Genomic DNA, 12,102 nt, shown 5'->3' with positions numbered 1-12,102 from the left:
AGTTCCTCCACCGCTTCCAGGACCGCGGGGAGGCCGGCATGGTGCACAACGTCCTCACTGACGTCAAACACAGGTGAAAACACACAGGGAGGCAACTCTGTCGGGTTGTGAAAGAGTGAATTCTCTTGCTTTCATTATAGGCCAGTCATTAGCGGGTGTGAGTCTGAAACACGTGGACAAGGAGCACGCGTAGAAAGCTTGCCTCACTAAAACGTTTTCAACCACGAAGGTTATATCGCGACGGGGAAATGGGGGGGGGGGGGGGAGATGGGATAGAGCCACTTGTTAATTGTTTCTTGTTCACAAAAGCACTAATCAAAAAATTGCTCCAGGGGCTTGCAACGTAGTACAATATATTACCTTACTGGGAGAATGCAAGTTTCCAGTACAAAGGACTTAACATTTCTTACATACTGCTTGACTAAAATCTTTACAAACATTGACTATATTCTATACAAGAAACACTTAACAAGGGTAAAAAGAGAAACAGAATCCGTTAGTCGCCTCTTACGACATGCTGGGGAGCATCGGGTAAATTCTTCCCCCTAACCCGCGGGGGTAGGTTTACTGGTGACCTCCGGCATAACCCTTGTAACCATTTAAGACAAAAGCTTGAAGAGTAACGCGATGTGTTGTGTGCTGTCTTTGAGGAGTAACGAGATGTGTTGTGTGATGTCTCCAGGTTCAACAACCGGCCCGACTCGCCAGGTGGAGACTCCACCGTCAGCGCCGTGGAGACCCAGCTTGTCAACATGTTCCAGCGCGACTTCCTCGCTCTCCTCGGCATGTTCAAGTAAGTACGCCGTCATGGCTGACCTTAACGCCGTCATGGCTGACCTTAACGCCGTCATGGCTGACCTTAACGCCGTCATGGCTGACCTTAACGCCGTCATGGCTGACCTTAACGCCGTCATGGCTGACCTTAACGCCGTCATGGCTGACCTTAACGCCGTCATGGCTGACCTTAACGCCGTCATGGCTGACCTTAACGCCGTCATGGCTGACCTTAACGCCGTCATGGCTGACCTTAACGCCGTCATGGCTGACCTTAATTGAGTCCGAAGTTGACTTCGCGAAGTCTTTTTTATTGAAAATCCAGTGCCAAGGCTTTGTGTAGCGAGCTTCGTGCAGCGGTATTCGTGTACCCAGCGAGCTTCGTGCAGCGGTATTCGTGTAGCGAGCTTCGTGTAGCGGTATTCGTGTAGCGAGCTTCGTGCAGCGGTATTCGTGTAGCGAGCTTCGTGCAGCGGTATTCGTGTAGCGAGCTTCGTGTAGCGGTATTCGTGTAGCGAGCTTCGTGCAGCGGTATTCGTGTAGCGAGCTTCGTGTAGCGGTATTCGTGTAGCGAGCTTCGTGCAGCGGTATTCGTGTAGCGAGCTTCGTGCAGCGGTATTCGTGTAGCGAGCTTCGTGCAGCGGTATTCGTGTAGCGAGCTTCGTGCAGCGGTATTCGTGTAGCGAGCTTCGTGCAGCGGTATTCGTGTAGCGAGCTTCGTGCAGCGGTATTCGTGTAGCGAGCTTCGTGCAGCGGTATTCGTGTAGCGAGCTTCGTGCAGCGGTATTCGTGTAGCGAGCTTCGTGCAGCGGTATTCGTGTAGCGAGCTTCGTGCAGCGGTATTCGTGTAGCGAGCTTCGTGCAGCGGTATTCGTGTAGCGAGCTTCGTGCAGCGGTATTCGTGTAGCGAGCTTCGTGCAGCGGTATTCGTGTAGCGAGCTTCGTGCAGCGGTATTCGTGTAGCGAGCTTCGTGCAGCGGTATTCGTGTAGCGAGCTTCGTGCAGCGGTATTCGTGTAGCGAGCTTCGTGCAGCGGTATTCGTGTAGCGAGCTTCGTGCAGCGGTATTCGTGTAGCGAGCTTCGTGCAGCGGTATTCGTGTAGCGAGCTTCGTGCAGCGGTATTCGTGTAGCGAGCTTCGTGCAGCGGTATTCGTGTAGCGAGCTTCGTGCAGCGGTATTCGTGTAGCGAGCTTCGTGCAGCGGTATTCGTGTAGCGAGCTTCGTGCAGCGGTATTCGTGTAGCGAGCTTCGTGCAGCGGTATTCGTGTAGCGAGCTTCGTGCAGCGGTATTCGTGTAGCGAGCTTCGTGCAGCGGTATTCGTGTAGCGAGCTTCGTGCAGCGGTATTCGTGTAGCGAGCTTCGTGCAGCGGGCTTCGTGCAGCGGGCTTCGTGCAGCGGGCTTCGTGCAGCGGGCTTCGTGCAGCGGGCTTCGTGCAGCGGGCTTCGTGCAGCGGTATTCGTGTAGCGAGCTTCGTGCAGCGGTATTCGTGTAGCGAGCTTCGTGCAGCGGTATTCGTGTAGCGAGCTTCGTGCAGCGGTATTCGTGTAGCGAGCTTCGTGCAGCGGTATTCGTGTAGCGAGCTTCGTGCAGCGGTATTCGTGTAGCGAGCTTCGTGCAGCGGTATTCGTGTAGCGAGCTTCGTGCAGCGGTATTCGTGTAGCGAGCTTCGTGCAGCGGTATTCGTGTAGCGAGCTTCGTGCAGCGGTATTCGTGTAGCGAGCTTCGTGCAGCGGTATTCGTGTAGCGAGCTTCGTGCAGCGGTATTCGTGTAGCGAGCTTCGTGCAGCGGTATTCGTGTAGCGAGCTTCGTGCAGCGGTATTCGTGTAGCGAGCTTCGTGCAGCGGTATTCGTGTAGCGAGCTTCGTGCAGCGGTATTCGTGTAGCGAGCTTCGTGCAGCGGTATTCGTGTAGCGAGCTTCGTGCAGCGGTATTCGTGTAGCGAGCTTCGTGCAGCGGTATTCGTGTAGCGAGCTTCGTGCAGCGGTATTCGTGTAGCGAGCTTCGTGCAGCGGTATTCGTGTAGCGAGCTTCGTGCAGCGGTATTCGTGTAGCGAGCTTCGTGCAGCGGTATTCGTGTAGCGAGCTTCGTGCAGCGGTATTCGTGTAGCGAGCTTCGTGCAGCGGTATTCGTGTAGCGAGCTTCGTGCAGCGGTATTCGTGTAGCGAGCTTCGTGCAGCGGTATTCGTGTAGCGAGCTTCGTGCAGCGGTATTCGTGTAGCGAGCTTCGTGCAGCGGTATTCGTGTAGCGAGCTTCGTGCAGCGGTATTCGTGTAGCGAGCTTCGTGCAGCGGTATTCGTGTAGCGAGCTTCGTGCAGCGGTATTCGTGTAGCGAGCTTCGTGCAGCGGTATTCGTGTAGCGAGCTTCGTGCAGCGGTATTCGTGTAGCGAGCTTCGTGCAGCGGTATTCGTGTAGCGAGCTTCGTGCAGCGGTATTCGTGTAGCGAGCTTCGTGCAGCGGTATTCGTGTAGCGAGCTTCGTGCAGCGGTATTCGTGTAGCGAGCTTCGTGCAGCGGTATTCGTGTAGCGAGCTTCGTGCAGCGGTATTCGTGTAGCGAGCTTCGTGCAGCGGTATTCGTGTAGCGAGCTTCGTGCAGCGGTATTCGTGTAGCGAGCTTCGTGCAGCGGTATTCGTGTAGCGAGCTTCGTGCAGCGGTATTCGTGTAGCGAGCTTCGTGCAGCGGTATTCGTGTAGCGAGCTTCGTGCAGCGGTATTCGTGTAGCGAGCTTCGTGCAGCGGTATTCGTGTAGCGAGCTTCGTGCAGCGGTATTCGTGTAGCGAGCTTCGTGCAGCGGTATTCGTGTAGCGAGCTTCGTGCAGCGGTATTCGTGTAGCGAGCTTCGTGCAGCGGTATTCGTGTAGCGAGCTTCGTGCAGCGGTATTCGTGTAGCGAGCTTCGTGCAGCGGTATTCGTGTAGCGAGCTTCGTGCAGCGGTATTCGTGTAGCGAGCTTCGTGCAGCGGTATTCGTGTAGCGAGCTTCGTGCAGCGGTATTCGTGTAGCGAGCTTCGTGCAGCGGTATTCGTGTAGCGAGCTTCGTGCAGCGGTATTCGTGTAGCGAGCTTCGTGCAGCGGTATTCGTGTAGCGAGCTTCGTGCAGCGGTATTCGTGTAGCGAGCTTCGTGCAGCGGTATTCGTGTAGCGAGCTTCGTGCAGCGGTATTCGTGTAGCGAGCTTCGTGCAGCGGTATTCGTGTAGCGAGCTTCGTGCAGCGGTATTCGTGTAGCGAGCTTCGTGCAGCGGTATTCGTTTAGCGAGCTTCGTGCAGCGGTATTCGTGTAGCGAGCTTCGTGCAGCGGTATTCGTGTAGCGAGCTTCGTGCAGCGGTATTCGTGTAGCGAGCTTCGTGTAGCGGTATTCGTGTAGCGAGCTTCGTGCAGCGGTATTCGTGTAGCGAGCTTCGTGCAGCGGTATTCGTGTAGCGAGCTTCGTGCAGCGGTATTCGTTTAGCGAGCTTCGTGCAGCGGTATTCGTGTAGCGACCTTCGTGCAGCGGTATTCGTTTAGCGAGCTTCGTGCAGCGGTAATCGTGTAGCGAGCTTCGTGCAGCGGTATTCGTGTAGCGAGCTTCGTGCAGCGGTATTCGTGTAGCGAGCTTCGTGCAGCGGTATTCGTGTAGCGAGCTTCGTGCAGCGGTATTCGTGTAGCGAGCTTCGTGCAGCGGTATTCGTGTAGCGAGCTTCGTGCAGCGGTATTCGTGTAGCGAGCTTCGTGCAGCGGTATTCGTGTAGCGAGCTTCGTGCAGCGGTATTCGTTTAGCGAGCTTCGTGCAGCGGTATTCGTTTAGCGAGCTTCGTGCAGCGGTATTCGTGTAGCGAGCTTCGTGCAGCGGTATTCGTGTAGCGAGCTTCGTGCAGCGGTGTTCGTGTAGCGAGCTTCGTGCAGCGGTATTCGTGTAGCGAGCTTCGTGCAGCGGTATTCGTGTAGCGAGCTTCGTGCAGCGGTATTCGTTTAGCGAGCTTCGTGCAGCGGTATTCGTGTAGCGAGCTTCGTGCAGCGGTATTCGTGTTGCGAGCTTCGTGCAGCGGTATTCGTGTAGCGAGCTTCGTGCAGCGGTATTCGTGTTGCGAGCTTCGTGCAGCGGTATTCGTGTTGCGAGCTTCGTGCAGCGGTATTCGTGTAGCGAGCTTCGTGCAGCGGTATTCGTGTTGCGAGCTTCGTGCAGCGGTATTCGTGTAGCGAGCTTCGTGCAGCGGTATTCGTGTAGCGAGCTTCGTGCAGCGGTATTCGTGTTGCGAGCTTCGTGCAGCGGTATTCGTGTACCCAGCGAGCTTCGTGCAGCAGTATTCGTGTACCCAGCGAGCTTCGTGCAGCGGTATTCATGTACCCAGCGAGCTTCGTGCAGCGGTATTCGTGTAGCGAGCTTCGTACAGCGGTATTCGTGTTGCGAGCTTCGTGCAGCGGTATTCGTGTACCCAGCGAGCTTCGTGCAGCGGTATTCGTGTACCCAGCGAGCTTCGTGCAGCGGTATTCGTGTACCCAGCGAGTTTCGTGCAGCGGTATTCGTGTAGCGAGCTTCGTGCAGCGGTATTCGTGTATTCTATCTCGCCCAAGTAATATCAGGCTTTAGGCATTCACTTGGGGTCTGTTAGCTGAGCTGGTACTCGTAGAGCACTGGACTCGTGATCCTTGGTTCACAGGTTGAATCCATGCAGGCTGGCGTTTATACAACACAGGGACTTTAGTCCACCAGACACTTTATCTGCAGCATATACTGTCATACACATTATTATACGTTATTTTAAAAATAAAAATTACGAAAATGTGTGAACGCACACAAACATGCACTGTTTTGTAGTCTCGGCTAGCCGCCTGAGTATGAAATTTAGTCGGCTTCTGAAGACAGTGACATGGCTGAAAGAAGAGACATCCAGGCCAGTGTTAAGCCCATACATCACGATGTATTCTCCTCCCTTGTGAAGTGACATGGCTGAAAGAAGAGACATCCAGGCCAGTGTTAAGCCCATACATCACGATGTATTCTCCTCCCTTGTGAAGTGACATGGCTGAAAGAAGAGACATCCAGGCCAGTGTTAAGCCCATACATCACGATGTATTCTCCTCCCTTGTGAAGTGACATGGCTGAAAGAAGAGACATCCAGGCCTGTGTTAAGCCCATACATCACGATGTATTCTCCTCCCTTGTGAAGTGACATGGCTGAAAGAAGAGACATCCAGGCCAGTGTTAAGCCCATACATCACGATGTATTCTCCTCCCTTGTGCAGGAAGCTGGACCGTCTTGGCACGGACTGTGTCAGCCAGGAGGAGTTCCGCGCCGCCATGGAGACTCGCTTCAACCTGGAGCTGTCCGACAGTCAGTTTGAGGCCTTCCTGGACAGGGTGCCGCTCGACGAGGAGGGCAACGTCCTGTACGCCAGGTTCATGCAGCAGTTTGACACCAAGTGAGTTACCATGGTGACCGTTTTATTTTTGAACCCAAGGTAGCACGGTTTTGATAAGGCAGCTAGCTATGGTGGTGCCCTCGTAGCATTAGCCATGTTCATGCAGCAGTTTGACACCAAGTAAGTAAACATGGTCACCATATTGACAGCTTGGTGACATCTCGTAGTTTGAGATATTTTTCAAGATGGAAGTGGGTGGAAAGGTCGTTTACGGCGTGACACTTCGTTACACAGTAAGCACAACTAAGACAGGTCGACACTGCATTTAATTCAATGGTCCGAGTTCGGGATAGCATCAGTATATCAAACATATGACTAATAGCTTATCAATAGATGTATGCGGACTGATATTACTTCATTGCTAAAGATGTCACAGCAGACTCTGTCTCTCATTGACCCACATGTAAATGCACGTGAAACTTGTCTCATGCCTGTTCTTGGTGCACTGACACAGACACCACATTGACACAGACACCACACCAGACTCTGTCTCTCTGTGACCCAAATCTAAATGCACGTGCAACTTGTCTCTCCACACAGGCCTAGCGCCTGTTCTTGGTGCACTGACACAGACACCACATTGACACAGACACCACACCAGACTCTGTCTCCCAGTGACCCAAATCTAAATGCACGTGCAACTTGTCTCTCCACACAGGCCTGTTCTTGGTGCACTGACACAGACACCACATTGACACAGACACCACACCAGACTCTGTCTCTCACTGACCCACATGTAAATACACGTGCAACTTGTCTCTCCTACAGGGGCCAGGCTCCCAGCCTGTTCGCAGCCATCCCTGAGCGTGTGGACCCGGACGCCGTGGTTCTGCCTCAGGGCAACGTGCCCGCGGAGGACCCAGGGGCCCCGGGGGATGGGGTTGACCTTGGTCTACTGCCCACTGCCCTCGTGCCGGACGTCGATTCCGAGGAGCTGCATCGCAGGCGTACCAACCAGGAACTCTTCAAGGTGTGTTGTCTTTGACACGAATGAATTTTGGAACGTTGGCAGTCTCTTTGTTTTTGGATTTGACACGAATGTCTTTGTATTTTCAGTACACTCTAAACTAAAATGTTCCACTTTTGAATACTCGTTCTGTAACTACTTTAGTATTTACCACGTGCGCTACTTTTCCTAATTGAGCTATTCAGTATGCCACACAGTCTTCAACTCTGGTTGCAGAAAGGGTGTTCAAAAGTGTAGAATGGGTCTTCAACACGTATTTGAGCGTCATCCTGGTCAGGTTTTTCATGTCTTCATTTGAGAAATGTTTAAGTGGCTGATTCACCCCGAAATAACTGATTTCAACACACTCAAATTAGCAACATATTAGCGAAGCCGATTTTAGGGGTGAGTCGGTCTTATATGACTTTAAGGAATTCTGTGAGATGTGAAGCGTCAATGTTTGACTGTGACGGTGATTTCAGGCCATCAAGGATCTGCTGACGAAGCGTTTCCAGGACGTCGAGCGCGCCTTCCACGAGCTGGATGAGAGCAACACCAGGCGGCTGACACAGGACATGATGTACATGCTACTCAGGAGGTTAGTGTGTGTGTGTGTGTGTGTGTGTGTGTGTGTGTGTGTGTGTGTGTGTGTGTGTGTGTGTGTGTGTATGTGTGTGTGGGAGAGAGAGAGCTGGATGAGAGCAACAGCAGGCGGCTGACACAGGACATGATGTACATGCTACTCAGGAAGTAAGGCTGGGGTTGAAAGAGAGAGAGAGAGAGAGAGAGAGAGAGAGAGAGAGAGAGAGAGAGAGAGAGAGAGAGAGAGAGAGAGAGAGAGAGAGAGAGAGAGAGAGAGACAGGGATCGTATGCGCTGTATATAAGGCTTTGCCATGAGTGATGTCATTTACACTCTTACTTAATATCAACTTAGCAAAAAACATATTGCCCTGCTTTTTGTTTTCAAGGAAACAAGTCTCTACTTCACTCAGTTACGATTGTGTTTTTTACCTTTCATAACTTTAAATTATTTTACAATTTCCGTCAAATCACGTCTCACCCATAAAAACCTTTTAGATTCGACATCAAACCCGAAATCTCTCGCGGGGAGATCCGAGATCTATGGCGGACGTTCATCACCAACACTGACCGTACCCTGGAGTACCACCAGTTCATCCGTCACTTCGGATTCTCCATGCGGTCAGCAGCCTTCCCCAACGCTAAGCTCCACCCACCTCGCAGAGGGGATGCTGATTACATGATCCGATCCAGGAAGCTCAACTGTGCCGCGGACATGCTGCAGGACAGCCTTAGATCTAAGGTAGAGAAAACACGTTTTCATTTCTTTGTTACATATCTTAGCTCCCGACATTTTTCACCGTGGGGTAAGGTGGTAGGCTATCTAGCACTGCATTAAACTTTTTAAAAAAATCGCCCAAGCTTTTAAGGCAAATTTTTTTTCTCTTGAAAGCCTTTAAGGTTAAAAGTCCCATGTTTGCGTATGTATGTATCCACATTGCCTCTCTTTGTGCAATTGAATTCGATGACATAAATAGCGTAAGTAATGAATAACACTCGTGTTTTCTTTATTTTATTTTACTTTATTTTTATTTGCATACACTCGTAACGCATTCTACCCACACACCCCTCCCAACATCCAGCCCTGGATTATGTTGGCTCTACTGGACTATGTTGGCTCTACTGGACTATGTTGGCTCTACTGGACTATGTTGGCTCTACTGGACTATGTTGGCTCTACTGGACTATGTTGGCTCTACTGGACTATGTTGGCACTACTGGACTATGTTGGCTCTACTGGACTATGTTGGCTCTACTGGACTATGTTGGCTCTACTGGACTATGTTGGCTCTACTGGACTATGTTGGCTCTACTGGACTATGTTGGTTCTACTGGACTATGTTGGCTCTACTGTCTTGTTAACATACAAGAACAGAAGATTGAATCAATGAATATGCTCGCTGTAAAACGCACTGTGTGTGTTTGTTCAGATTGACTACATGTGGGACGAGTTGCGCAAGGAGTTCCAGAGCATGGACCCCTACAGCACGGGCTGCGTGGGACGCGACGAGTTCCGGGACGTGCTCATCGAGCTCTGCGTCAGCCTCTCCGACGCCGAGATCAACTCCCTTCTGCAGCGCTTCACTCTCAAAGATGACAGGCGGGTCTCTCAGGTTTTAACATTCTTTTTCTCTTTTTCTTCTTCTGCATTCGGGGGCTGCGACTCCCACGTACACTCCTACATACTCTGATTCCAGCGGAGTTTTTCATTCTTTTTGAGTTCCAGGGTTTAGGGCTTGTAAGCAACACGAACACACGCATACACACTCACGCGCACGCAAGCACGCACGCACACACGCACGCACGAATCTCTGAGATAAAATTAAAAAAAAGAATAATGCTCAGCTGGGGTTTGAGTCGGCCCATAGTTGGCCAAAAGGCGGTTGAAAATCGCGCGGGCAGTTTACGTGGATAACTTTTGGACGATTTTGCCCGACAAATATACACCGACTTTTCAGCGACAAAAGTCGGTTTGAAATCATCAGTTCGAACAACGGATTAGAATGAATCGATCGCTGAATTCGCATCTATTCTCTCCATTTTCAGAGTGTCCTACGTGGAATTCCTTAAGCCGTTCGCGCTGAGGAAGCAGACGTGGCGCCATGGCAACAACATGCTGTCCCTGCTGCGGCACCCCCAGCCAGAGCTGCCCATCGGAGAGATCGTGGAGCCCCCGCAGAAAGGACTACACGGCATCACCTCCAAGCTCAGGCAGAAGGTCAGTTACAGCCTCACTTTCTCCCTCTCTTTCTCCCTCTCTTTCTCCCTCTCTTTCTCTCTCTCTCTTTCTCTCTCTCTCTCTCTCTCTCTCTCTCTCTCTCTCTCTCTCTCTCTCTCTCTCTCTCTCTCTCTCTCTCTCTCTCTCTCTCTCTCTCTCTGCCGAAATGACGGCAAAGTTGATTATTATTAGTATTTGTGAGAATGCACGAGTTTGCAGACAAGTTATCCCACACATTTGACAGGTTTTACGCAATATTCTATGTTCATCTCACGTTGGAAATCCCTCGGTGACTCGACTTTCTTTGTGTAGTGGGGCAGCAAGCCTCAACCCACGTAAGCGCCCCACTAAACTAAATTTTGAGAGAAAGTCTCTTGGGATTTCAAATGTGAGTTAAAAGTAAAACATTGTGTAACCTCCAGTTGCCTAGATTTGGTCAGATTGTCATTACGAACTCAACAAAGTTATGCAGACTCAACACCAATCCCTTTTTCTCTCACTCTGTAGCTTGCCGGCGACTGGAAGAACATGAGGCGAGCTTTCCGCAAGCTTGACGTCCACGGCAATGGCTACCTGTCGCTCCCAGAGTTCCGTTCCGTTCTCAAGCTCGCCAACGTGCTCCTCGACGAGGAAGAGGTTTACAACGTGATGACGGAGTTTGATCGAGACCTGAGTGGCAAGATCCACTACGAGAAGTTCATGGAGGAAACCTTCAAGCCTGAGAGCAGGCGTAGCGTTAGAAAAGCTGACGAAAAGTAGGTCTGAACTTCGTGGGGGTAGGGTAAGAGTCCTGTATGTTTGAGCCTTATTTGTATGACGTGCAAAACTTGATTTTATGTTTACTGTTGTCATACGTGTTTCTGACAATTGACGTATTTCTGTTATACGTTTCTGACAACTGAAATGTTTCTGTTGTCGTATTTTAATGACAATTTTTGGAGTGATACCATAGATAGAACTTATTAATAAATCGCAGTAATATTTATGTCAAGTTTACTCAATAAAACAGTTTCTCCTTCTCTTCAATCAATAAGAAGGAAGACTTGTTCTACAAACAAGTACAAATGGTGTATTGACAAATATTGACTTGACCACTCAGTAAAATAATATTTGTTATTGTTTCCGTGAGCGATCATTATTGTTTCAAAGAACGGTCATTCTGAAGAGAGGAAGTTCTGAATGATTTCATACTCTCTTGCTTGTGTCATGTTTAAAATACCAACAGAATCATAGAGGAAAGAGGATTTTGAGCACCGTCATATTTTTCTATTGCACAAATGGTGGCTCATTTGACATAAAGCAACTCATTGGCATAATGACGGATTGTTTAAACTTCAGAGATTAACAATATACGGCTCCAGAATGAAAGTATTAACATTAATATTCAGTATTAAATGAAGATTGTGCATTTAGATTAGCATGTTTTGTTGTTCCTTTTGTAATGCACGTTTGTTTTATACAGAACTGTTGATTTTTTAAAATCTGTTTTGATATTTTTAATTTCCTAGGCTAAAGTGAATGTAGCGTTGCGTATGAGCAGGTCTGTGAAGTTTTGTTGGTCTGACAAAAATGCACATACGTCCCTCGTTGTTATTACGTAAATACAGTGTAACCTGCGAATGCTACATTTTCAGTGTGCGTTAATCATTGTTGAATGTTAATCATTCCTTTTCAAACTAATTACTAATTGTACATTCCAGCTTTTGCGAAATGATAACGCGTGTCAACAGTTGTTATTTCAGTGTTTATGACTGGTAGCACTGTATAAATTATTGCTCATCTTTTCTGTGATAACTGTACATTCCTTCATTTTAAAATGTGTGGGCTTTGATCAGTATTTTCCATACTCTGATGTAAATAGAACCATAACTCATTTTTATCTTTTGGATTTGATTTCACATTAACAGTATTAATGCCTGCAAAGCCGTTTTCTTGTAGTTGAAAAAAAATCTGATATACAGTGAAAACTGTCAAATACGGTCACTGGACTTAGCGGACACTCGCAGAATACGGACAGTCAGTCTCGGCACGGACTGCTTTACACTGTAAAACACCTGTACGTTACGGCCACCTCGGCATTACGGACGCGGACACGTATTTTGGGTCCATAATAAGTCATGTACCTGCTAAATACGGACATCCACAGCAAGCTGGGAAGTTCGATCGACGAAGAAGAC

General features: G+C 49.6%; 1 protein-coding gene across 2 annotated transcripts in view; it reads left to right on the top strand.

Moving 5' to 3' along the window:
- LOC138958016 (EF-hand calcium-binding domain-containing protein 6-like) overlaps window positions 1-11,880 on the top strand; it is a 61,162-nt gene extending 49,282 nt beyond the window's left edge. For both annotated transcript variants that reach the window (XM_070329041.1, XM_070329042.1), the window contains 9 exons: window positions 1-73; window positions 683-793; window positions 6,005-6,181; window positions 6,950-7,151; window positions 7,610-7,725; window positions 8,206-8,449; window positions 9,138-9,307; window positions 9,754-9,925; window positions 10,433-11,880. The exon at window positions 1-73 is cut by the window's left edge and continues 124 nt beyond it. In XM_070329041.1, the coding sequence (XP_070185142.1) occupies window positions 1-73; window positions 683-793; window positions 6,005-6,181; window positions 6,950-7,151; window positions 7,610-7,725; window positions 8,206-8,449; window positions 9,138-9,307; window positions 9,754-9,925; window positions 10,433-10,684 (1,517 nt within the window). In that variant the 3' untranslated portion in view covers window positions 10,685-11,880. The remainder of the gene's footprint in view (window positions 74-682; window positions 794-6,004; window positions 6,182-6,949; window positions 7,152-7,609; window positions 7,726-8,205; window positions 8,450-9,137; window positions 9,308-9,753; window positions 9,926-10,432) is intronic.
- The last annotated feature ends 222 nt before the right edge of the window (window positions 11,881-12,102 follow it).

This window comes from Littorina saxatilis, linkage group LG2, assembly GCF_037325665.1.
Source record: "Littorina saxatilis isolate snail1 linkage group LG2, US_GU_Lsax_2.0, whole genome shotgun sequence".
In the NCBI taxonomy this organism is placed as follows: Eukaryota; Metazoa; Mollusca; class Gastropoda; order Littorinimorpha; family Littorinidae; genus Littorina; species Littorina saxatilis.
The sequence above is the reverse complement of the archived record's forward strand: the minus strand, read 5'-3'. Positions and strand labels throughout refer to the sequence as shown.